General features: G+C 45.0%; 1 protein-coding gene across 2 annotated transcripts in view; it reads left to right on the forward strand.

Moving 5' to 3' along the window:
* ERG (ETS transcription factor ERG) overlaps window positions 1–26,006 on the forward strand; it is a 102,330-nt gene extending 76,324 nt beyond the window's left edge. The window contains exons 4-10 of one of the 2 annotated variants that reach the window (XM_080802487.1): window positions 5,846–6,049; window positions 6,905–6,985; window positions 8,912–8,983; window positions 15,747–15,815; window positions 16,493–16,549; window positions 17,283–17,330; window positions 24,066–26,006. In XM_080802487.1, the coding sequence (XP_080658613.1) occupies window positions 5,846–6,049; window positions 6,905–6,985; window positions 8,912–8,983; window positions 15,747–15,815; window positions 16,493–16,549; window positions 17,283–17,330; window positions 24,066–24,586 (1,052 nt within the window). In that variant the 3' untranslated portion in view covers window positions 24,587–26,006. The remainder of the gene's footprint in view (window positions 1–5,845; window positions 6,050–6,904; window positions 6,986–8,911; window positions 8,984–15,746; window positions 15,816–16,492; window positions 16,550–17,282; window positions 17,331–24,065) is intronic. The other variant, XM_080802488.1, reaches the window with a different exon arrangement.
* Window positions 26,007–27,494: the final 1,488 nt, after the last annotated feature.

Genomic DNA, 27,494 nt, shown 5'->3' on the forward strand with positions numbered 1-27,494 from the left:
ATCAAAGATACAAATAAGAGGCTTCGGAGACAGATGACTTCTTTTTCCCTTTTCCCTTGGACTTCGGGGGTTTACCATTTTGATGTCCATGAAATGTGGACTGATGACACAGCTGTTTTCCAAACAATTGGCCTGCAGGCTGAAAACAAAACAACTTATCTTCAGCGGTTTGTGATTCATCTGACAGAAGCACCTCCAAAAGCTTCTCAAAAATAAAGTGTAAATCAGACTTTTGTGTTTAGAGGAAGAGGCTGGCCCTGCGATAGGAGATTGTTTATTTCAACTCCACGGACTCTGCCGTGTGAGATCCACTGTGTGGACGCATTATTTCTTGGCGATGTTATGGTTGGCAGAGTGCTTTCACATACATTATCTCATTTACTTTTCTATTCCCCTAACATTTTACTTAATTACCCACAGAAAAAGAAAACAAGTTCCAGAAAGGTTAAGGTTTACATCTAGTAAATGGTTGAATCAGAACCCAAATATTGGTATTCTGGCTCCCAATAAAGCCTTTTATTTTACCACCAAGTTTGCTGGGCTTGATGTAATTGTAATTTGATTCCTCAGACATTTTCAGTGACTCTGAAATGCCTGGATCGTAAAGTCCAGGCTTCTTAGCAAGATATTTAAGGCTCCCCTTGATGGGACCCCAACTTTCGTCTCCGTCCGTCTACGTCTGTGTGTTCCCTCTCAAACCCTCTACTCCAGCCACACCTGATTTCTTCCTTCTCCCTCAGCACCACAAGGGTTTCACGCCTCAGCGGGTTGGAAGCTGGGCTCCCGTTGTTTGCCTAAACTAAAGGGCTTCTCCATGCTCCTTTCACCCGAATTCTGTCAAATACTTTTCCTTGATGCAGGCTCGAGCCGAGCCCTTCCGGTGAAAACTTTACCCTTTTTCTTGGCATATCTCTCTTTCCTGGCCACCTCTGAATCTCCCATAGTATTTGTGTATACAGTAAATTCTCAGCAATTCTTACTTGAGTCAAAGGAATCTTAGTCCTTCTCCTATGGGAGTCATTCCTTATGTCCTTGAAAGCAATCCATCATGAGATCTGGTGATGGGTCCTGAGTCGCACTGCTCTCTGGAGGCCAAAGGTGTGGGATGGCATGCCTTTAACATAGCCAAAGGTGATGCTTGGCTGGGATTCATTCTGTGGCCCCCTCTCCTTTCTCCTTCCCATGCATAGTTAGGGGTCGGGGAAGGAGGTGAGCTCTGTTGAATCTTGTGGGGCCTTGTGAGCCCCCTTCTGTGATGGCAGCATGGGGCAGAAGAAGAAAGCTTTGCTGACATACCATGGGCCATGGAGGAGACCGGAGAGACTCTACTGGTCTCTCTGTGGAGTTGAAGGGAGAGCTGGGACTCAGCTGGGACTCAACACTGACCTGAACTCCACAAAACACTACCTATGGCTGTGGCATCTGTGCTGGGCCCAGGTACTGGGGATTGTGGGGCTTACTCTGGGCCTGTCATTGGCGCGGCCCCAGAGGGTCATTAGAAGTGCTTAGCTCTCAAGAGCATTGAGGACAGATGCCCAAAGGAGGTGGTAAGCAAAAGTGAGGGGATAAGAAGGGGCTAATCCCACAAGGAACGGATGGTGTTTGGGCACAGTTATGGGGTGTTGGTTCAGGAGAGAGCAGGCAGTTGTGTGTGGCTGTAGGATGAGGGGATGGGGAGTGTTTGGGAATGACACCTAAGAAGACAGTGGAGTCTGGCAAACTTAGGGTCCTGTACTTCATGTGGGGGAGAATGGGCTTGTCTCTTGAAAAGTATTCTCTGTTATGACACCTCCAGGTCCAGAATAATGGCACCCCATGGACAGGTCAGAAAGGAACATCCTTCTTTACTCTATCATACCTTTTTTACTCTATCATATGGACATCGTTTGTTTTTCATATTCTTTGCTTATAGGGTGGGGATCCCTATAGAGTGGGGGATATAGAGATCCATTCCCAAAAGAGATAATAGGAGTAACACAACTTCAAGTAACTTTATTCTTTTCAAATGAAGCAATACCCATTGATAAACCATATAAGAAAGTGAGATTAAAATTTTGTACCCTTGAACATTTTATAAAAACAGTTTAACATATGTGTGTGTGTGTGTGTGTGTGTGTGTGTATAATTTAAATTTAATTAGCCAACATATAGTACATCATTAGTTTCAGAGGTAGTGTTCAATAATTTGTCAGTTGTGTATAACACCCAGGGCTCATCACACCATATACCCTCTTTATTTATGTGTGTGTGTATGTGTGTGTGTATTTAAACTCTTTGTAAGATCTTGTTTGGATTTTGAAATGGAGCAGAATACATTTTTATAGACAATTTTTAGCCTAAGTACTACATGTTATTGGAGAGAAAAACAGAAAATACAGTTTAGTGAAAAAGTTCAGTGATAAAGAAAAAAATCTAAAAATCTCCATCATCTTCTCTCCAGAGGCGACAGCTGACCTCTTACTGCCGGGCCCTCCAAAATTCTTTCCATGGATATATTTACATTTCTTAGCAAAGTTTAATTATGCTTCAATAATGTTTTCAAACTTTTCAATTTAATCCACTTTGAGCATTTTTTCCTATCAATATATTCAGTGGTATAATTTTAGTTTCCAAGTATCACAGGAACATCCCTAAATGTGCCACAACTTAACTAGTTCTCTTTGGTTGGACATTTAGGGTGTTTCCAATGTTATGCTACTATAAACACCACTACAAAGAACATCCTTGAAAATAAATCATTGCGCACATCCTCTATTATTTCCTTACAATAAATTTCTAGAAGTGGAATTTTTAGTTCAGAAACGATGCACACGTCTTTTTTGGAAAGACGTTTCAAATGTATTGCCGAATTGTTCATTGGAAAGGTGGTAGCAATTTATAGTTATGCCAGCATTACAGGAGAACGGCTGTTTCACCAACCCAAAGCAAGAATGTTTGTAATAAGAACAATGCAGGTTGAGGAATTGGTCCCTGGGGTCTCGCCCATGAGTCCCTAAAAGGAAAATTGAATGAGCCATGACAGCCCTGGGCTTAGCAAAGGAAACAAATTAGTAGCACACCAAGGGACCAAAGAGAGATTAGACTTCTTTTTTTGGCTGTCTTCCTAATATATCATTTTACCATTTCAACATGAAGCCCATGACTTTCGGGAAGATGTTTATATATCATTTTTAGAATATCTATTTAAACCATTAAGAGAAGAAAATGCATTCCCAGAATGAACTGATTTCTAGGAAGTAGATACCAGCTCCCTCTCCCCACCAAAAGAAGAGTTCTTCTACGTTGTTAAAGGCAAAAACAAAACAAAATCATGAAAGGTTTGGCTAATGGTGGTGGGATTTAAGAAAAATGAGCTGGGGAGCATGGCAAACAAGAGGATCTTCTGTCTGAGAGGCCATGACTGTCCTCCCACAGAACCAAGGGGCACGAAGGCTTGAATTGGGGATCATTAAATATGATCTGTGTCTGTATAATGAGGAATTATAACAGGCCATGAGAAAAAGAAGAGAGAAGATCTTCTATAAAAAACGGTCTGGAGTTTTGACCATTTTATCCCCCAAGGTCAAATCCTGACCCAATGGCAAATAGCCATCTGAACTCAATGGTGAACAAGTTAAACTTCCGTATACACACTCCATTTTCACAGACTAACAAAGCGTTCCCGTATGTTTGAATTACACAGGAATGCACACACCTTCCTGTCAACACTGCCATTTCAGGTTTTGCAGATGGCACAGAACCAGCACTCTCCTTGGTTTTCAGATTCTATGCACTGATTGCTTGTTGAGAGTGTGAGTGTCACAAAATTGGTGGACATCCCATCCTAACCAGAAAAATTGAACAGGTACATTCACTATACCCCAACAATTCCACATCTAGGTCCTCTCTTCAGGCCAGCACTGCCCCGTGCTTGCAGGTGGGTCATCTGAGGATCTGATGAAAATGTGGGTCTAGAGTGGCACCTGAGATTCTGCATTTCAAAGTAGGTCCCAGGTGATGTCAATGCTGCAAGATCCCAGGACCACCCTTTGAGCAGTGAGGCCTTGGGGGTGATGGTCTAAACTTGCCTGCACGTAAGAATTACCTGGGGAGTTTTTAATAGTTCCGATCTCCCAGGATGAAACCAGGCTCAGCTCTTCCCTCTCCCCGTGATCCCAGTATAGATAGACTCAGGGCTGTGGACCAATGCAGATGCCTTCACATGTGCATGGGGAGATGGACACTCAGATGTTCACTGGTCAGTAAATTGGGTCTATGCATGTGAGGGTGCCCAAGAGCTTCTTACCTGATTGAATAGTCCTACATGGATGAACTTGGACACATTTTGAAAACTCAGATATCATTCATGTTAAGTTTAAAAACACAGACAGTACACATAGTTGATATGGCAACAGTATTCAAATGTACATAGAGATGATGAGTGTATCAAGTTCAGAATGGTCGTTTCTTCTGAGTGTTCAGGAGGGGAAAGCAAGGGGGTGGACTCCATTGGATTTGAAGTTATTTCTTTCAATTAAAATAGATATGCAGCATTAGGGGAGACAGAAGGAGACGGAAGGAAAAAGGAAGAAAGGGAGGGAAGAGGTGAGAACTCTGGTGGTGCGACTCTCTGGCTGTTTTTCACTATTACTGTGATTTACTTTTGCAAACTTGAAATATCTTCCAATGGCATGCATGTCCCATTCTTGGGTAGCCTGAAATATCAGTAAGATGAGACAAGGTTCTAAAGCTATTAGCTATGAAGTGATTTGAAAGGATGACTTATCCCTACACCAAATTCTCACTCATTATGATCAGAGCATCTTGGCATGCCCGATCTCTAAGGGCCTGCCCAGAGAACTAAGGTCAAGGCTCTCCTTTTCCATGTAAAACAGATATAGAAAGGAGAAGCAGTCTCTGGAGGTTGCAGCAAGTTGAGAGACCCTGGGGTTTAAACTCTGGGCTCCTACTTCCTGCCTGGGTGTCTCCCATCTAACAGCATTTGGGGGCCTTAAATATCCCTCCACCCAGAGTGTACGTGTGGGACAACCCAGCTGTATTTCCATCAAGGATCACCTGCTCTGTCTCCTCAAGACTGTGCCCTCTGGGGGCACAGATACCCCCCAACACATAGCAGTGGAACGTGATGACATTGCCAGCATGTTGTGGGGTGTGAAAGTCCCCCAGCCTGTCCCCTCCCCCTGCAGGTGCCAGGTAGGTGCAAAACCAAATTCTCTGAGGGAAAATCAAGGAACTGACAGCTCTCTCTTAGAAATACTAGCTCATCGGAGGTGCTGGGGTTTTGGTTTACCTCCACTCTATTTCCAATTTTATGGCTATTTTTTTCCAGTATTTTGTACAAATACATTTTTTCGTGTGATAGTAAACATTTTCCTGATTTGTGTCTTGAACTTTTTATTTTCATATAAAGATGCCCATGGTTTAATAAGGAAAGAATGTTGCCATATTTTTTTTCATTTTTAAATCAGTAAATAAGAGTGAAAAAAAGTGGAAAAAAATAAATAATTAAACAAACAAACAAACAAACAAACCTGTCCCCACATTAAACTTTAGATTTTCTGAACAACCAGAAGGGCAATGGTGTGAATAATCCTAGAATTCCAGAACAATTCACTTTAAAGCCAATGATCACTATGTGTGAGTCAGTTGGCATTTTTTTTTTCCTTTCCCCCACATCACCTTCTTTTGACAGATCACTGAGCTGGGCTGGAGGCCTTTCTTCTGGGACAGTGGGAAAAAGGGCCGTTCTGGAAAGCTGCGGCTGCTGGGGATCCCGCCTGGGAGGTAGCTCTGCCCTAGAAATTTGTCTTCGGGAGTTGATCAGTTATGTTCCATCCCCTTCCAGACCCTACGCTGTGGAGTACGGACCATGTCCGGCAGTGGCTGGAGTGGGCAGTGAAAGAATACGGCCTTCCAGACGTCGACATCTTGCTGTTCCAGAACATTGATGGGAAGGAACTGTGCAAGATGACCAAGGACGACTTCCAGAGGCTCACCCCAAGCTACAACGCTGACATCCTTCTCTCGCACCTGCACTACCTCAGAGAGAGTAAGATGGCCCCCGCTTGGGGCCGAGATCACTGGCGTGCTGGTTCTGGCGAGCCTGAGCCGAGAGAGTTCACAACAGTCTGTGGACAGCTTCTTCCTGCCCTCACCCATTCTCATTTAGGGTCTGAGACAACCAACTGCTTACAAGGCGATGATGTAGGTGAACGTGGTGAGAAGCAGCCAGTGCTTTTCCCAGAAGCCAAAAATTCACGTTAGCCTTCTGCTCTCTCCACCACGGTCCCCTCCATTGAGCAGATCACATGGCAAAGGGAACCAAAGCTTTATCTGGTCACACATGGTTGAGCTTTCATGGTGCCCCACACTGAAACAGAAACGGAAAGGCTCCTACCGCGTAGGAATTATGGGGTTTATCCTCCCTAAAGCTAAACCAAGCCCCCTCCCGATCCCACCTGCACACAAAAGGAGGGAAGTTTCCATTTGGGATCATGAGATGTGGCTTCACCTGACAGAACGGGAATGGCATATTGGCGATTGAGGGCATGAATTCACCAAGTTTGCTGCATGCTTTAATTTGTCAGACGTCAAGCATGGTTAGCAGGAGACGGAGGTGGCGCGGTAGTGGGGTGGTGTGAACTCTGGTGTAAATGCTTTGCCTGGCATCCTGATCACTTACTCCCTGAATGGGATATGAACCCACCTAGGGTTTAACACGCTAACCAGCAGCAGGGCCATGGAGAGATTTCCAAACATCCCCGGATATGAGGGCGGGAGTGGGGAGGTGTTTTTCTTCCTTCTTTCTTATTTTTTTAAAGGAAGGTAATTCTCTCTCTCTCCCTCTCTCTCTCTCTCTTTTTTTTTTTTTTCATTTTGATGTTGCTTCTGTTTTGTTTTGTAGCTCCTCTTCCACATTTGACTTCAGATGATGTTGATAAAGCCTTACAAAACTCTCCACGGTTAATGCATGCTAGAAACACAGGTAATGCTGGCCCTGCCCCTTGCCAACAGGACGAACACAGGCTCTTGTCCACAGGCTGCATGCTTTCAAGGTGGCAGGTGGGATGGGCAGCTCATCAGGAAGGCAGAACCCAGAGGATAGTTGAAGGCAGGAGGCTCTTGCGGGAGGTACCAGAGCCTAGAGGCAGGGGGCGCCCTCTGGTTTCTGAGCACTGCCCATTCCCTAGGACGATCAAAGGACTTGAGATGTGCAGAATTAGCCTTTAGCCATAGCCTAAGCTCAAGTTTGCTGGATTATAATCTGCTGCTATTATTCCCCAAATACGTGCTGTGCTGACTATAGAGACTAAAAGCATGTTCGATATGAAGGGGCCCTTAGTACTCTTTTTTTTTTTTTCTTTTTCCTTTTTTTATTCTTCGAGGAATGTGTACTAGGACAAGCAGGAGTTTTATTTTTCCCGTTTAGGAAAAGTTTTAGGACATTTAACTTGTCTTGACTTTAGTCTTCTTGCACAGACTTTGGACATTTGCAAAAGGCAGTAGTAGAAAGGAATGCTCATGTGTTACTTTTGGTGAGCTTTTGTTGAAAGGGAAGCTATAATAATTTTGGAGAATATGAAATTAGTGGCTAACCCAATCCCTGCTATTCTATCTCTAACCACGGATTCTGCATTCTCTTTGCGTATTGCTTGAGCCTGGTAGACTTTAACAGGATGCTTTTTCCCTGCTAACCTTCCCCCCTCCCCACCTCCCCTTATAGTAGAAGCTGGCTTTCTGCAGATGAATGTGCTCCTGGCTGGCCTCCGTTGTCTCCCTCTTGATAGAGACCAGTGTAGAAGCATGGCCACAGGCTGCTCACCCCACTGTACCAGCCTGTGGGGACCCTCCGCCACCACCCAGGCTAGGGGGAAAACCTGCATGTTCTGGCAAGGCGTGGTCACCGGCTTGTAAGCCAAGAAGCCAGTTCATGGCCAGCCTCACGTGGAAGTACAGCCATGTTCCAACCATTTGCCAGTTTACTCTAAAATGTGTCTTGTGTGTGAGTCTAGGTCTGAGTGTTACAATGAAATTGCTGCTTAATCTTGGTCCTCAACATTCAGAACATTGTGCTTTTAATGTGAAATAAGAAAAAAAAAGTGCTTCGAGTCAGTCTTGTGCTTTTTCAGCGGAGGTTACACGCATCAGCCTATTAATGACCTTGTGGCCAGAAATAACAAATAACTTAGACAAAGTAATTTCCTTCTCTTAGGAAACACCTTTGAGCTATACACATTTTCTGATAATTTCGCAGTTGTTTGAAAAAATGCATAACACTGAGGGAAAGTTTCAAAAAGGCTCTGTTTTCCTTACTTTCGTGACTGTGAAACATTGAACAATCGAAGAAAAGGACAACCAAATCCAAATGGACCGGACTGCAGAAAGGACATTTTTTTTCTGCTAACGACAAGGGCATTGATTGAGAGAGAGGTGGGGAAACATGCATTTGAATAGAGATGGGGAATCCGTTTTAATAAGATCCATATAGTCTTTGACAACATATTTATAATCTTTTGGTATGACTTTCCAAGGGCTCTGTCAAATGTTTTGTGGATTTTTTATGCAATTTAAAAATGAAAATAAGCACCACAGAATATTTTTTTTTTTAATAAAATGAGATTGCTGGCGGGGGAGGGGGACACACACAGACAGGCTTCAGCAAGAAGCTTAAGACCAAAACAGGAGACACTTTATCACAAATGGGGCACAGGACAGCTTGCCACCCACTTCCGTAGTCAGAGTCAGTTTCTGCCCCTTGTGCCTGTCCCTTCCTCCCCAAAGTCTGGAACAGCAGGCTCGAGGGGGGCGCCTCCCTTTGGTGTCATAGGGCAAAGTCGATTTGGCACGGTTGCTGAGATCAACAACCACAACAACAGACCTTCACATGTTTTGTCTTTCCTTTTGTCTGCAGGGGGTGCAGCTTTTATATTCCCAAATACTTCAGTATATCCTGAAGCCACGCAAAGAATTACAACTAGGCCAGGTACGAAACCCCCCCTGTGTGATCTGTTCCTTGAGAGACATCCCAGGATGGCCCGTGAGATCCGTGACCTAAGTCACGTGAGTCAGAGGGAGCGGATCCTGGGTCTTGAAGAGAGTCCTGAGCAGTCTCATTCTTCCTCTGTGGATAAGGAGCCTAAATTCGGTCAGACCCTCTCATTCAAAGATCACACCAAAGGTCCTGGACTGCAGAATTCAGAGCAGATCAGCCCCTTCACAAGCTACTTTAAAAGACAGATGGGCAGAGATGGTCGCCGGATGCCAGGCAGCAAGGAATCCCTCTGCTTTCGGGGTCATGGAGTGACTTCCGTCCTTGGGGGAGCACACGAAGCAGGAGGCATCCCCTTAGCACTAGGCGTGGATCCCCTGGATGTCACAGGAGCCCGTCCTTCAGGGCACAAGCATGTAATAGATAAAATTTACATCAGACTCTTACTTTATGTCTTTCCTGAGGATTTCTGTAGATAATTGATTGACATATCGTTCATGAAAAAATAAGTATCATCCAAGGCTTCTTAGTGACAAGCAACCATTCCACGCCGGGAGTCAGGCTTCAGAAAGCATCCTGTCCTCAGAAAGCTGGGCTCTTTATTCCGCAGATGTCTGGGGAGCGCCTCCTGCGTGCCGGCCACAGAGGTAGAAAGGACCCAGCTCACAGGCTCACATACATGTTTTGCCCAAACTTCTCAATGTTTCAGTAGAGCCATCGAGAGCCAGAGATGGCCTCATACACATCACAGAGCCAGAGACAGACACGCACCCATGAGCTGCTTCTAACAGCAGAGACTGTAGGAGCAGCAAGGCTTGCAAATGTACCTCCCGTAGAAGGAAAAGGACGCTCTCCAGGGAAGGACCACATGCCAGTGGAGGACTAGATGTTTGCAGGTGGACAAGTAGAGGGAGCACGTGCATGGCATAGATCTCTGTCCCTTCACTGGGACTTACAACGATAACATGGTGATTCAGGACAGTGGGCTGGTTTTTCCATAGCAGTTCATGGATCTGAGACTCATGTCTTCCTAGACCCAAGCTGTCACCCTTTGACCTCTGGCTCACGTCCAGGCTGCACAGGACTCATTTGGAACTCATCCAGGGTGCTAAGCTTAGCACCACTGTTTCTTTCCAGTGAGAAAGACTGGGGACCAGTGAGCTAAGAAGCATGAGTAAAGAAGCTTCTTGGAGTCTCTCCCACCCCAGCACTGCCCTGGTACCACCTTAGTGCCATCAGGCTGCTGATTATCTTCTTCTCAAACCTCGGAGGAGGGGATTGTTGCTCTGCTCCTGGGGAACATGGTGGAAAGGCTTGGCCAGAGTGCTTGGTTATCTCTGTCCTGGTAGAGACTTCCCAGGCCATTTAAGTGGGGACGAGACCCAGGGTCTAGAGTGAACTAGACCCTGAAGAACCCCACCATGTACCTCTAATAAATGCATCCTTGGGAAAGTGGAAGTGTAGGGAAACAACAATGGTTTTGTGAGCATTTAAAAAACATTTCCATCCAAACTTTAAAAAGTAAAAGCTTTCTAAAATGGGGGTTCAGGGCTTGTTTGCTTGCTTCCTTGTTTGCTTGAAGCTGCCTCGTAGGTGCCCCTGACTGAGGTGTAAAATCCAGAGATTGTGAGCTAGTGTTGGAGATTTGTCAAAAGATCACAGCGTTGGCCAAATCCATTGGTACAGCCCAATGGTCAGACCAGCTAGCTGGTTGCTCATTGCTACAAAGGACAGTGTATCCTTTTTCATATTTTAGGATATAGTAGATTTGGAAGATATGGCCTCCTAGGTATATGGAGAGGGGGAGGCTGGGAGGTGATGGCTGGGACATCCCTCTGTGCTTTGTCACGGGGAGGACAGGCAGCAAAGTCAGATGCACCTTGCATAGCTCTGATAAGCCTCTGCCTTGGGGCCGTGATCTGTGACCTGGAAGAGATCACAGCTCCATATCTCCGTACCAGTGAAGTATGTTTCTGAGACTCAGTTTCTATCAAAAATGTCTGTCTTGATGACTGCTACTGTGAATGTCAGGGAAGATACACACATATTGGGATATGACTATAAAGAGTTTGAATCAGACCCAACGAGCCAGCACTATTTGCTGAAAGGCAGATTCAGGCGTTAAACCTTGGAGAAGAGAGTGACTTCTCTACTAGGTGGAGGCAGGGCTCGACCTTGAATGAATGCACACATGGACGTTTCACTGCTTTGTTCATGCCTCTCCCTTCTCTTCCCGGGCTTGCTCCTATTTGCTTTGTCCAAAGGTTCCTGATTCAAAATGCACCTCCTTCATGATCCCGCTGCTCAGTTAACATGTAGAGCCTTCTCTCCCCTACTCTCATAAAGTGTTAGCACATAGGTGTATCATTTTACGTTCTAGTTTTCATGGTCATGATTTCATGGTGTTTCATGTTTCCTGAGTTGTGTCAGTTACAACTACCAGAAGCCCTTTCTACACCTCTCTTGAAAGCACCCTCCTTCCTTGCTGAACACATGCCTCTTGGAGCCATGGCCCCTTGGGGTCTCAAGTGACATAAACGAGACAGGTCCGACTCATCAAACATTGCATCCTGGTTTTTGACCTCGCGATGTGTCACCCCACCTGGCGTCTTATGGGCAGTTTATAGGAAAGCTCTGGTGTATGCCAACAGGGACATTCTGAAATCCTGTCTCTCCTCTTCCATCAGCACACAGTCCACATATCATGACACGCATCTAGAATGTGCTCAAAAGGGACTGCAGGGCTGAATCAGCAAATGCAGCCTTGACTTCGACTTTTCAGCTGGTGATCTTCAGGGGTTTCTCAGGATGTTAAATGATTCCACGGTTGGAGTTCACAACTTGGTGACGTTTGGTGTCACCAATTGAGTGGAAAAACAATGCAGCTAATGTACATTTTCCTACATCAGGTGCTATGCAAAGCCTATATCCCAGCTCATGGCTAAAAATGTACTCTGCATTCTCCTGGCTAGACCTACCAGAGCAACCTACACAGCTAGGAGGCTAAGGAATACAAGATGTTCCCAGATCTCCATGTCTTTGATAGAGGATTTTAGAAGCCTGGAGGATGGTCTGGAGGAAAACAAGGGAGAGTGACTTAATCACATTAGGGTTGACTCTAAAACTTCCTGCCATTGAATAGGGGTTTATCAGCTGGTCTTGGGCAATAGCTGGCTGTCTTTCTGTCTTCTCATTAGCATCTAGATTCATTGAAAGCAGGCAGATCTCATCCTTCCCTCCCTCCCCCAGCCCAGCTAGGGCCCTTCAGCTCTGCTTTGCAAACATGGCATGGATCCTGCAGAATGCAGACGAGCTCTCCTGTGGTCCAAGTTCTGGCCCATTAAATATAAAGTGGGAGGGTGGATGTCCTGAGGGCTAGAGGATGTTCATCTTTAAGCTTGATGAAAACAGAATACAAAACTTGGTGGACCTAACCCTGCAGGAAGGGGAATAGAATATACATGTTTTCTTGATTCAGTGATGCCCAGGGAAGGGAGTGGGTGCAGAGGAGCAGAAACTGATCCCAGCTCCCAAGAGATAAATCAAGGTGCTGGTATGGAAGGACCCAAAGCCAGTCAAACTCTATATTTTCAGTTTCGTGCTTTTTGATCTGGATCATGGCATAAAACACACTTCTATGGTAACCCTAAGCTGCTCCCAAACACTTTTTATAAATTTTGGTTTCTAAATACACAGCCTGTTACAGAAAAGATAACAGACCCAATGCCAGAAAGCAGCCCTTCTCTGACACGGGCCCTTCTGCCAAGTGTATGAGTTAATTACCTCAAAGATCACACAGTTCAAGAGAGATGGAGAACGTGTTGAACCGAATACCAAAAATTAAATGTAAAATCTGTTTTTAGTAGAAGGTCTGTGTCCTACTGTTAGTAAGGGACACATGGCAAATGCTCGTGGAGTCATAATTTCTCAAGCAGCCCAAGAGGAGAGCAGCCCAGAGGCAGCCATGCTGCAGGGTGGTGTGGCTGGAGGGGTCCCCACTGTGGCCTCCTGTCCCAGTGTGGCTTCATTCAGTCCTGCCCAGTGTCCCCTCCCACAGGAGGGAGGCTCAGTGCCCACAGCGTGTGAGCGGTAGCTGATAAGGAAGCACAGGACCAGAATTTCATGAACGAAAACAAAAGCCTACTTATCTTCCATGGCAATATGTTTATGAACATGTTAATCATCGTTCATATAAACATCACAAATTCTTGGCTAAAAATCAGACTTGGTGTTATTTAGGTCCTGACTTATTTTCAAGGGAGGATGGAACATGGCTATATATCCTAAGAAGGATTTATGAAAAAAGGGTTTCAAAATATTTTTCTCTTAGTAGTTGGGTGTTTAATTTTTTCCAGTCACAATTTTATGAGCAACGCTTTTATGTTCCGAGTGGGAGTGGACCAGCCTGCTGACATTTGCTGTTCATTCTGTTAGCATTCTCTCCAGTAAAAAAGACCCAAAGTAGAGCTCTTTGCCACTTCTATTCACTCGTACTGACACACTCAGATAGTAGTTCTGAGATCCCTATCTGTAGGAACACAGATTCCCGCCTAGAAACAAGTACTGGAAATTGGCTAGAACATGGTTGCTCAAATACGTTCAGTGTGTTCCCAGGTCACCTGGGGTCTTGTCAAAATGCAGATTCTGATTCAGTAGCTCTGGACTGAGATCCTGCCTTTCTCCCAAGCTCCCAGATGTTGCCAACATTGCTGGCTTGCAGACCACACTTTGAGATCTAGGATCTAGAACATGTTTCAGTATTGTCTTGCTTTTTCATTTGGTCAACAGAAGCCCCTTGTCAAGATGTGCCTGTCACCTCCTGAGTTCACCTCGATGCAGTTATAGTAGGCTTGACTATACATAGTAGACTATATATAGACTTGTCTATAGTAGACAAGTAGACTGGTCTCCTTCTGAGACGTTCTGACACTGAAACCCTGGCTGACCAGGTTTTTTTAGACAAAATGCGACTGGATGAGGGTCTGTGTGCAAAGGGCTCCCAGGGACTTAAGTTGAAATTCAGTTGTAAATTGATAGCAGCTGCAGATTTAATTCCCATGTGCAACCCCAGCACCAGAAAAGTGAGACTCTGAGGAGCTGAGTGGGAAAAGGTTCTGGTCCAAACTGCAAAAATGCCAGCAGAGAAGGAGGGGTGAGCAATAGCAGTTTAAAAAGAAAAAAATCATCTTACTCAACCAGCGCCACAGAGGGTAGGGTTTCAGAGACCACACTGGTCGAGGTGCTTGTAGCCAGACAGACCAAATAAATTAAGGCAACTCTGGGTTGAATTTCACGTTGCATTTCAGTGGTATTCTCTTTGGGATCTGAAAATAAGGAGAGACGCATCTTTAGCAACGCAGTCAAACTTTTTGAAGATGGACCCACCAGATTACCAATCTAAAATAGGGTCAACTCATCTGTTTAAAGAGAGGCTTTAAACTCATTGACTTGCCCTGCCCTCCGAGTGAGATTTTGTAGCAATATCCAGGTGTGCTGAAGTATCTGGCTGTGGCTTTCAGTTGGCTCAGAATGACACATGACATTGAACTGAGTCCCCATCAATCCAAGAAGGCATAGTTTTGAAGTGGATCTGTAATGGGATTTTGTGTAGAAATCACTTTTTGTATGCACAGTAAGAATATACATGGTAAGGTTCTGGAGTATATTTTCGAAAGAACCTTGAAATGACTTAAAATCTTCATAATCGTTAATAGAACTTGTGCTGAGGTTGCAGACGTATAGTTAAATTTGCATTGCGAAGTGCAATGATGATTTACGAGACAAATGATAATGCATTAGAAATACAAAGAAATTACTGGCTTATGCTTCAGCTTGTTTTTTTTTTTTTTTTTTTTAAACATTTAGTTATTTAGTTGAAAGTGCGTGAGCGGAGTTCGGGGCAGACAGAGAAGCGGACTCTCCACTGAGCAGGGAGCCCAATGCAGGGCTCCATCCCAGGATCCTGGGATCATGACCTGAGCCAATGATAGGCACTCAACTGACTGAGCCACGCAGACGCCCCTAGGCTTCAGCTCCTATGCTCATTGTTAACATGCAATATTATTTGTCCTGTGATTGATTTCATGCAGTTCTTTTAGAGAAATTCTAATTTCATTTCGAGTAAGAGAAAAAGTAGATATTTACATAGAAAAAGAACAGGGCGCTTAAGACTGATTTAATATAACTGGGTGAGATTATTAAAGAGAAAATGAGGGGTCACTGAGAGAGGCAGCTGGCCAACAAGAGGATAAGTGGGCATGCTCGTTTCCAGGGAAGAAGAAGAGAAAGGAACATGAGTGTGGTTTGCTGGACTTAGGGGCAGGCCTCGAGCAAGAACTGGTGCACTCACAAATCTGTGAACACTGGTCTGGATGAGTCATGAAGATAACAAAGGGGTGAATTTAAGTCAGTCGTAGGTAGAAGCAGGTCCAAGTAGATTGTGAGAAACGCAACATGGTCTTGACCTATGGTGATTGTAGGAAGTTTCCTTGGTAGACTCAGCAAACTGCAAGAATCTGTCAAGAGTTGTCAGATCAGTGGGTGAAAATGTTAGATCAATAGAGTAAACAAAATGATAATTTCTAAGTAAAATCCAAACCTAATGGAATACAGGTTTGGGATTTCTATGGATTACTGGATTTCCATCCACCATATTTATTCTAATAAACACAAAAATTATGATAATCACAAAAAACACAGAATATATCCATTATAAATTACATTATTGATCTTTTAGTTGATTTATTTGTCTTTGCAGATTTACCTTATGACCCACCCAGGAGATCAGCCTGGACTAGTCACGGCCACCCCACCCCCCAGTCGAAAGGTACAGTCTTGGCCCAGCTGCTTGAGTCTGCATGTCACAAGGCAGTAGATAACCATTGATGGAACACATAACAATTTCTGCAACAAATCTGTGCTTTTTCAATGCATAGAGTGTTTGTTCCATTGGCAACAAAGTGCAACTGATCTTTAAATGCAATGATTCTTTCTCTACTGGGGTTATGCCTACTTCCATACTTCCGTAACAAAAAGAAACAAATGATGTAATGTATTTCAACAAGGACAAAGGCAAGTCTCATGAGATGTCTGGGCACAGATTAAATACTGGGTGATTTCCTAATCTTGGCCATGTTTGAAAGTATCTGTAACTTTATTTTCCTGGTGATTTCCCCTTTTCTGTTTCGTTTAGACTATGATTCATTTTAAACTGTTTCTCAAATTCTTTTTTTTTTCTAGTTTTGGAAACAGTGTTGTATAAATAATTTTTAAAAAATAATTTAAAGTGCCTTCTCTCTCTCTCTCTCTCTCTTTTTTTGCTACAATTTCTATATTTGGTTTCATTAGAAAGGAAATTTCTTGCCATTAAATGCGACTTAGTATAAGAGTAAGATGACATGTTAATAACTAAAATAATTGTTGGAATGGTGCTATAACACCATCAAAGACTAATGGTTCAAACAGAAGTTACAGCTACTCTGTCCTTTGTTTTTGGATTTTCAGCTGCTCAGCCGTCTCCCTCCGCAGTGCCCAAAACTGAAGACCAGCGTCCTCAGCTAGGTATGTTTTCAGGGAACGTCTTGCTGGCCATCAAAAAAGTAGATTTAGAGCGCGTACTTCTAAAATGTGTCACTTCCTAAACGAAATTAATGAGATTTTATCTTCTTTATCATGGTTCCGTTTCTAAAATGTGGACCAAATCATTGGTCTATTCAATGGGGATAGCTTGAGATTTTGCTAAAACATTTCCGAAGTCTATGCAGTGAATACGGAGAAAACATTCTGTTGCACACAGGCTGTTTCTTTGTGACGGATGAGTTCTCATTTCACCTTCAGGTCACGTGCTGCATGCCAGCATTTTGCCAGGTCCAATGTGGAGGGCACTGGAGGGTGGATATTGCCAGTATGCCAAGCAATATGGCCAGCATGGCGCCGGGGCCAAGTGGGGACATATCTCGTTTGCCCAATTTCTGTCCAGGGACTTAGAGAGAGCTGGATGTTGGGAACCCTGAGCCAAACCTGCACTTGGCGGCCAGCTAACAGGCCTTTAGCAAGAAATTTCTCTCAGGTTCCATGTGACATTTTACTCAATATAGGAAGTGGTTCTAGGTGCCTTGGTGTATGTGGGGGATGGGGCGGGTACATTCAACTCTGAAATCTGGAAACACAAGTGGGTTAGCATTACGCCTGCAGTGACATGATACCGAGTCATGATGCGGTCTTTGGTCTTGGGGATTTGACTACTACTTCTTCTTTTTTTTTTGTTTTTGTTTTGTTTTGTTTTTTTCTGTAGATCCTTATCAGATTCTTGGACCAACAAGTAGCCGCCTTGCAAACCCAGGTGAGATCATGCTGGTGGTTTTGCTACTAACAAAGTTATCCTTTTTGGCTGTGGCTGTTTTGTAAGATTAACTTGTATTGGTGAGAAATTCCTTCACCCGAACAAAGTTGAGTTTAGATCTCGTTGGATTATTTGCCTAAGTGGGAAAAAATGGATCATATTAGGAATTAAGACATTAGCTTCAGCAAAGAGCAGTATCAGCTAATGTAAGCCGTATCACTTCCCTTGGGTCTCTGACAACAGACATTTATTGCCTCACAGGCTGAAGGCCAGACGTCCAAAGTCCAAATGTCAAGTGTCAAGTGAGGGCCGTGAAGAATGATCTGTTCCAGACCTCTCTCCTGGGCTTGTAGATAGCTGTCTTCTCTGTGTATCTCTTTACCTGTCTTCTCTGAGGGTGTGGGTCTGTCTGTGTCCAAATTTCCCTTTATGAGGACCCCAGTCATATTGGATTAGAACCTACCTTGACGTTACTTCCACTTGGTCACCTCCATAAAGACCCTATTGCCAAATAAGGTCACATTCTGAGATCCTGGAGGTTAGGATTCCAACATAGGCATCTTGGGGGGACACAACTGAACCCATCCCACAAACCAATTAAGTAATATCTTGAAAAGGAGAACCTTATTTCCACTGTAAGTCTTCAGATCTAGGATCATCGTCAATGAACTGATTTTTTAGAGGCTAGAAGAAAGTGCGCATTCTTAACTGGCCCCCTTGTGACCCGTACTTTGCCAAGGATTGTCACCTGTCATCACATTTCAATGCCCACCAAACTGTTTTATTTGTTTGTACTCAGATTAAAGCCAGCTGTGCTGGCCTCAGCTTCAGAAATTCACGGCATATGCTTAGTATTCCCAACAGCACATTCAGATGCCAAGATGACACAGGCATATTGCAAGGACAAGCTGGAATGTATATTTCCTAAACACTGAGGCCAAAATCGGATTGGGAATGGAAAAGTCCAGATTCAATCAGCATGCATCCCCGCAAGGGAATCTATATTTTGAGAACATGAAATATCATCATTATTGAGTGTCTGAAGCTTTGACATTCGGTTTTAGGTAACGTTCACTAGTTCAGCAAATACGTTTAGGCATTTGAACTAAGGGACTGTTTCATTTCCTACTCCACCCTGGGAACTGGACCAGGCACTTGATAATTATTTGTTGAGTAAATGAATGTGGGGAATAAGGAGACACTGTCCTTGACCCTCACGGACCTGACATTCTGGTGGAGAAATGAACACAGGTGGTTACAACCTCTGTCCACAGAGCCATGGGCTCTGTTCCCTTCAGCGAGCATCCAACTGGTGGCCAAGGCTCCTGGGTCTCTGGTCCCCCCTCGTCCCTGTGATCACGTATGACAGCTCCATAACTGTTCAACTAAAAATGATTACCATGTTTTGAGATGACTGTTATCAGTCATGCTTCAGGAAGACTGATCTGGCCGCGGTGTTCAGGATAGATTAGAACGAGGAAAGGAACGGAAGCAGAAGCACTCTGGGGACGTTAATAGAATCGTGTGAAATAACAAATACCCCCCAACCCTGCGTAATGCCCGGGCAGGCTCTCATGTTGGTGGGGCCGCCAAGTGACAGCCCAGACAGGTTATTGTGTACCTTCTGCAGGAGAGGACTCAAAGATCCAGCAACATTAGGTAACTTTCCCAGAGTCACATGGCCAATAAGAAGGGAGGTGAAATTTGAGCCCTGACTGTCACCCAAGTCTGGTTTTATTTTCTCGTCCTACGCCGCCCCTGAGTAAGCACGAGGGAGGAAGAAGGGCTTGGAGAATGGAGGCCAAGAGAATAGAAAGGAAGGATTTCCATTTAGTTCTACGACTGTTCAGACACTGGGGAAACGTCTCGGTGCCTGGCAGGTGGGCAGGTCGGCAAGTCTGCCCTGGGGGCGAAGACCGCGCTCTGTGTCACAAAACCATCCTCCCTGGGCCTGGGGAAGGCACCAACATCCCCACTCAGGGCTGGAGGATAAAGATTTCTTTTACCCCGTTTATAATGAATTAGGGCTTCTCTCCGTCTCTCCTTGGGCCGCACGTCAGCTGTGTTCATGTGGCCTTCTGACCCCAAACCCGGAATGTCTTTTATCTTCCTGTGAATGAGAATGCCTCTTCCTGTTTGATTCTATTTTCCCATTCTCTGGTAAATAAATCCTTCATCACTTAAAATTGCTGCCTTTGCTCTTTGTACAGTGCAGACTCTTCTTAATCATTTTAAATGGAAAGGTGACATCATCGTGCATACGTGGGCAGGATAATGAGAGCATCCCAGTGTCTCTGTCCCAGATACTCATCTGATGTGCATTTGATGGGCTGTATTTCTCCTGCTGAGAGGTGTGTCCCTGCAGAATTATGTGATGGGTCACGGATAAGCCACGCAGCAGCTTTATGTCCCGTTAGAACGGCTGCACATTTAAGATGGCTTCTCTACTGAACTGAAGTTGACTTTTCTGTGAACGTGCTTTCTCGGGTGGCTCCCTTGATGCTAACGGGATACTCTTCAGTGGTGGGCATGAAGCGTATCCAGTGTCACGTGCACCTGGACACTGGTGTTAGGGATGTCTTTGCCATCTGTTTGGAGATGGGAGTGTCCGGTCTTCCACTGGGGACTTCCCAAGCTGTGGGCCCAGGGAAGGGACAACCGGGAGAGGGGTAAGGAGTGTGGAGATGCATGCAGAAAGCGGGGCCCGAAAGCAAGGATTTGTGCCGTGATTTGGCATGTAGGCTTGGAGTCTGGGTTCCAACCCCTGCTGACCTTGGGCGGGATAAGTCACTCTACCTCTCTAGGCTCTAATGTCCTCAGCGCCACAATGGGATCTCACACGATTTTATATAAATATAAAATGTTCAGAACGGTGCCTGGTGCATAGTAGGCTTTCAGTGACCATCAGCCAGCCCTGAAAATACTGTTTGCTGTTCTTCGTGGCCAAAGGGGGCCAGGAGCAGGGGGCGGTGTGCAGGGAAATGTGTGCACAGGTTGGGTGGGGGCACTTGGCTTCCTTTTGTCATCTTATAGCTCTAGGCAAGGTGTGTGCCTCTCTTTAAACTCTTGATTTTCATCTCAAACATTCAGGTACTGAATATATCCTTATTGTGACCCAGCGAGATAGTACCGTTACCATCACCCCCATTTTACAGAGGAGGGCACTGAGGCATGGAGAGCTGGGTGACTTGCCCAAGGTCCTGTATGTGCCAGTGCCAGGAGTCCTCAGAGGCAGTGATGATTCCAAAGTGGTGCTTGCAGCCACCGTACTGCCCTGTCCTCTACCAAGTCCTGCCGGAGCCACACAGAGCCTGGGGCAAAGTTTTCCCCCTGGGACGCACCTGCTGCCTGGAGCCTAACATGGTGGAGGGGCCAGGCTGTGCACAGGGATTTCTTTGCAGCATGGCCTGCTGCGGTAGAAAGTGGCCCCAATGGGCTGCCACCCTGTGCTCATTGGGCCCCCCTCTGCTCTGCCCCTCCATCAGGTGCTGGACATGGTGCCCCGCTCTGGGGACACCTCTCCTACCGGACCCACAGCTGCTGAGTCATTCCCAGGTCTGCTTTTCTCTGTGCTTTGCAAGCCTTTTAGATGTTTTGCCCTTTTCTGCTCAGTCAACCCTCTTTGCTACTGTTATTTTTCTTCTCTCCTTTAATTGCATTAAGAGACCACTTTCCTTCTAGAAATTAAAGGGTTGCCTTTCATTCATTCTATTTCAGTCTGTGCCCCTCCCCCTCTCATCCCACTGGGCTCTCCTGTGGGGGGACAGCTGAGAGGTCTTTGTTTTTCCCACCAGTCCTGGCTATTTGGTTAATTACCCTAGACAAAATCAAGGCTGTTACCAAGACAGGGCAGGAAAACAGATGTGAAGCATTTTCCAGAAGGAAGGTGATGGACCAGGAGAGAGGTGGCAGGGCTTCTGGGGGGCAGATCCCAAATGTAAGAGCTTCTCTTTCACTTTCTGTCTTGGCCAGTGAGCAACCCAGACCCCTCTAAAGCTTCCTAAACCTTAGCTATCCCCGTTTTGGATTCCCTGTTGCATATTCTAAAATGCACCTTTATTGTGCATCAAATGTTACTGTTGCAATTGCTCTGAAATTTGTGGCCACAAGGATCTCAGTTAATCTACCACTGGCTGAGTTCTCAGCAGCCACGTGCATCCTTGACAGTTCTTTCACAGTGAGAAAACCTGCCCTATACTGGGAATACAGCGGATTTTGTTATGAATATTAAATTTAAAAACGAATGAGCTTGACGTTGTGTTGCATTTTGTAACATTTACTTAAACAGGAATTGGTTTTCCATTTTTGCTTTTATGCTCAGGTTTGGAAGCTGATGAATTTTGTTTATAGATCTCTGATTGCCATAGGCCCTTGAAATGCTCAGAGGCCTGAGCCCTGTGTCTTCAAGGCTGCTGGGTAAAATGGTTTAGTAAGAGGTTGCTCATCTTTGAATTTCCAGCCATGAATTTAGGTCCCTGACTTTCTAGTTCTTCAGGAGCAGGAGAGATAGGAAACCACTTTTGTCCACGGGTTCTCTCCTATACACGTTTACAAAGGAAATGGGCAAGGGACAGATTCTTAACAGCAATGCCAAGGTTTGAATAAATACCAAGTATTTTTCTGGCTATTTAGGAAGTTCTGTGTATTTATGCAAGATCCGTGGAATTAATCTCTCTGTGGGAGGAGGCTGACAGTGAATATTTATTTTCAGACAACTCTATGTGTTTATGTTGAAGCATAAGTTGGAATGTTAAATAAAAAAACAAAACAAAAAAAATCCATGTTTTTCCCTATTCCCAGGTCCGATATGGAATTTTTTTCAAGTAGTAATCCTTTGGTTACAATATATATACTAAAACCATATGGTTTTCTCATACCATTCTTGGTATTTTTTTAAAAAATGCATATTAATGAGATGTTGGGGGCAACAGAACTTGATTGGGAACAGTTTGAATATGTGGTTCGGAAAAAGCATAGGCTTCCATTGAGATGAACGACAAGCTGTTAATATATTTCAAATGTGTTGCAAGACTGAAAATGATAATTTTCCAGAACACATTCAGAAAAGGCTGACCTTTCTCACGATGCTATTGTATGGATGAATTCACAAACATATCCATTTCCATGTAGTCAATGTGGAAACAAGGATTTACGAGTTGGACAGCTTATATAGGGAGCTAAGGGGGGGGAGAATTAGGAAAAAGCAAATTTATAATTGATTTTTGCACAACGTCAGTTCCCTGAAGAGTTGCCAGTTAAAGTTACTTTAATCATTTTATCACATATATTGATATTTACTGAACGTGTAATAAAGAGTAATCTTTTTGGTATAAGCCCAAGGCAGTGCTGTAGCTGGAGTTTGGGAGGAAAAGACGTGCCTCTTATTTGCTTGCAAAGCTTCTCAAATCTGTTCAGCATATCTTAGCTTCTCCCCGTGCTCAATACTGCTGTTGATATTTACATGCTTTTCTCCTGTGGGGAACTGTGAATCATCTTATAGTGGTATAACATGGTGACTAGAACGATGTGCCTGGATGTCTCTCGGAATTTATTAAAACCTAAAAGCCACATCCACACGTCTCCAATGAGATAAAAAAAAATTCTGGCCATGCCCCCAAACTACATGAGATCTCAGGTAAAGCTGGAGTCTCATTTGGCCCCTAAAAGGCTCGCAGCCACGCACCCTTCTTCTTCGGGAAACTCTCCTGAACACAACTGGTATCGCAGAGCGGGGGCAACCCGTGGATTTCCATTACGATGCAGTTGCCCAAGTACTGGAAATAGGTGATCTGGTTTGAAAAAGAGCCAACCTTTTTCTAAACTTCCTCATTCTGAGTGGGTTAATTCTGTTCTAGGAAAAGTTTTGACAGAATTGCTTTCTGGGTGCCAGCAAAATGTTATGTTAGAAATAACGGTGTTTACTTCCATTCTCTAGGTTTTTCCATAAACTTTTAGAAGTTCATTTCCTAAATCTGACTTTTATTATTTCGCTTGACCTTGCCAATATAAATGGTATTAAGTCATTATTGCCATCGACATAATGGCACTTTCTGCTTCACAAAATAGGAAAAATAAACCCTTTCACCCCTGAAATGCAAAGTGGACTTGGCTGGTCTTCTAAGGAAGTCAGAAATGGATGGGACCAACCTAAACTTGGCCCCATAGGAATTCTTTGCATTCCAGAAAGGACTTGGATCTGCGGATCCGCCTGATAGTCACCAAGGATCCTGGCCTTGGGTCGGGTTCCCTAGACGCAGGGCTTGGGATAAGGATATACTTATGGAAGTGATCAGTAAAGTGTGTGTTTCTGGGAGAGAAGTGATGATGAAGTGGAGAGGGCAGGGGTCAGGCTGTGGGGGCTAATGGCCTTACCCAGAACCTTGCCATGGTCTGATCCCATGGGGAGATCTGGAATATGAGCAGCTCACACAGTTGGCCTCTCCCTGGGGCAAGGAGATAAGCCTCTCGTCCATGGTGTCAGCCCCTCCGTCCATGGGCTCCCTGGAGTGGGTGAAACAACTCCTGTTCAGCCAAGGGTCGTTTTCTGGAGAAGAGAGAGGAAGGCTGTGGGATGAGAGCTGGGGCCACCGCCAGCAATGGAGGGACGGGTGCCTGGGCGGGTTAAGGGATTTGCGCGGAACACCACTAGCACCCACTTCTGTCACTGAAGAAACAATGCCTTCTGCTCAGAGCCTGTCCTCACGGGTGTCCCGTTTCCTTTTCCCACCTCGCTAGGGAGCGGGCAGATCCAGCTCTGGCAGTTTCTCCTGGAGCTCCTGTCAGACAGCTCAAACTCCAACTGCATCACCTGGGAAGGCACCAATGGGGAATTCAAGATGACCGATCCTGATGAGGTTGCCCGGCGCTGGGGAGAACGGAAAAGCAAACCCAATATGAACTACGATAAACTCAGCCGTGCCCTCCGCTACTACTATGACAAAAATATCATGACCAAAGTCCACGGGAAGCGCTATGCCTACAAGTTTGACTTCCACGGGATCGCCCAGGCCCTACAGCCCCACCCTCCAGAATCATCTCTGTACAAGTACCCCTCGGACCTCCCTTACATGGGCTCCTATCACGCCCACCCTCAGAAGATGAACTTTGTGGCCCCCCACCCTCCGGCCCTCCCTGTGACGTCGTCCAGTTTCTTCGCCACCCCAAACCCTTACTGGAATTCGCCAACTGGAGGTATATACCCCAACACGAGGCTTCCGGCCGGCCATATGCCCTCACATCTGGGCACTTACTACTAGAGCCGGGAGGGAGGCCTTTCCCAACAGCATACGATCACCAAGAAACTGCCACAAACTCTATTGGAGAACGTGAATCAAAAGTGCCTCAAGAGGAGTGAAGTAGCTTGAGTGGCGCTGGGGAAGGAAGCCAGGGAAGAGATCCAAAGACTCTTGGTGGGAGGGAATTACTAAAGTATTTCTACAGGAAGAAAGAGGATGCTACAAATGTAATGTATACAGACATATCATGTGTGGACCAAACCTGTAAAAGACATTGTAAGTAGAAGTATGACGTCACAAGGACAAAGTGCCAAAGAAAGTGTTCTTGAGAAGTGTACAAACTTCTGAGGAGAGTTTGGGGTCTTGCTGGTGCCAAGGGGGGATGAGAGTAAAAGGATAGAGGTAACGCAGCCTTGACCTAACACACCAATGGAATGTCATTGTAAGGAAAACTACCTGTATTTAAAAATAGAAACATATCAAAAATAAAAAAGAGAAAGAAAAGAGACTGTGGTCCATGGACCAACGACCACATGGAACTCAGCAACACGTGCTGTTTTGGTGGGAAATCGGATTCTTTCCATTGGGTAGAGAGCCACCAGCTCTCGCCAACCCCTGAAGACGACCCAAGGCTGCCAGCTTTATCCCGGACAGTATTGTGGGGACTGTGAGCCCGGCGGGGCAGCGGGGCTGAGAACGTGTGTGCGGACAGTGAGCGTGCGGGTGTAGATGGAGGGCTGGAGGAGGTGGAAGAGGAGGGAGCGGAGGAGGAGGAGGCCACGGGGCTGGGAGAGACACTTGTCGGGCAGTAGAGACTGGACTTAGGACAGTACAGAGACTTGGAGAAGCGAGTGGAGGAGACTTGTGGGTTAATCGGTCAGTGTTCTACCAAACGCAGTGTTAAGAGTCCCGCACAGCGGAGGAAGGGGGAGCCGTAGGATTCCCGAAACAAAAATATGCATCTCTCTCTCTCTTTTTTGTTTGTTTGTTTGTTTGTCAAAAGAAAATTTTAACTGGAATTGTCTGATATTTAAAAGAAACATTCGGGACCTCATCGCAAGGTGGGGTTTCCTGTCCCCACAGGGTCAGGTAAGAGGTGGCCTCCTTGGATGTTGCCATCCGAAACCACCGAGGCATTTGGGTTAAGCAGAGGCTCCGGTTTCCCTGTCGAGTCGCGAACGCTGTGCGTTTGTCAGAATGAAGTATACAAGTCAATGTTTTTTTTTTTTCCTTTTTATATAATAATTATATAACTTATGCATTTATACACTACGAGTTGATCTCGGCCAGCCAAAGATACACGACAAAAGAGACAATCAACGATAGAATGTGGCCTTGACTTTTAACTCTGTATGCTTAATGTTTACAATATGAAGTTATTAGTTCTTAGGATGCAGAATGTATGTAATAAAACAAGCTTGGCCTAGCATGGCAAATCAGATTTACACAGGAGTCTGCATTTGCACTTTTTTTTTTTTTTTAAGTGACTAAAGTTGCCTAATAGAGACGTGTGCTGAACTTTTGGGTTTTGCGTTAGAATTTTGTTTTGTCCAGGAACTCATGCAAGTGAGAGCCACGCAAACAGGGCGTTAGGCGCCCAGATGGAGCCGGCCTCTCCAGGCTCTTCGTGCCGACCTTCTCTTATCCCAGCCTCTCCTGGATCAGAAGGACCGAAGGTTTCACATTGGAACCTCCGTATTTGTGCCCAGAACGGAAAGAGGCCTCTGAAGCCGGGGCTCTGACAAATTCCATATAAATGTCTGGTCAGAAAATCTCCCTTAATTCGTTCTGTGATCCTAATACATTTGTTGAAAGGCAAACAAGCCACGGCTCTCAGTACAAACTGTATTCTTGTTGGTAAATAAAGAGTCACAGAGAGCCACAATTTCTTGCTCTAAAGAAAGGAGGGATAGCATCTAAATTTGCCATGTGGTCTCCCTTGCAGAGGACCTTGCCAGGTGTTCCCGCACCGGGAGGACCTGAGAGTCGCCGCTGGGAATTCACGGGCCCTGAGCCTGACATGTCACCAGACACGGTGTCTATGATCTCGTGTCGATTTCCCTTGACATCTTTTCTCTTCTGTGTGTCACAGATGCCTCCAACCTTGGCCAAGGTGAAGGCAGTTTGAGCAGAGGATACGAAGCAAGTGAGAGACAGCAACACTGAACAACTTCTTAGCCTGAGTCAGTTTCTGAATTGGCCCATTTCATAGCTGTTTTGGGGCTTGTTTTGCACTTTGTAATCCTTTTGCTATGATTAAATCGAGTTGCCAAACCTCTGTGCTATGGATATTTTGGCAGTGGTCCTTCAAGTCAGTAGGATCCGATTACCAAAGTTTCAGACACTCCGCATTACTTGGATTAAAAGAAGGCCAACCATCAATCACTTTGCAGCAGCTGGGAAGGGTCCATAAAGTGCCTGTATCTCCTTAGGGAGAGAAAAAAAAAAAGCATAAAAGCTGGCAGCTGGGGTGACCCAAACCTTTCTAATGGAAAAGATCAGTCATCTTTATTTTGGAATGCAAAGTCAAGGACACCTACAGTCTGCATATAAATACCAGTTTACAGGGATAATCACTCAATTCCACTCCTCCAAGATTATATCATGAGCAAAATAATAAAAAGAAGACCTGATTATCATATTCAATCTTAGCAGATGTTTTCAGTTAGGTTCTCCAACACACCCCTCCCCAACCCAGATTATTAGCAAGCTTTATGGCAAGTGTAAGCCACAGGGATAATTTTGGATAACATGATAATGCTGTGTTCCCCCAAATAAATAATACTTACACTACATCTCAAAATAACACTAGCTCTGCTCCTGTCTTAGTCCGACTCCAGAGCACTCTTTAGTTCATATTTGTAAGTGAATATGAAACTTTTCTCCCTCTGCTTCTCCCGTCTCTGGGTTTGCCTTCATGGACGGTCCC

Source organism: Martes martes (genome assembly GCF_963455335.1).
Source record: "Martes martes genome assembly, chromosome: 1".
NCBI lineage: Eukaryota > Metazoa > Chordata > Mammalia > Carnivora > Mustelidae > Martes > Martes martes.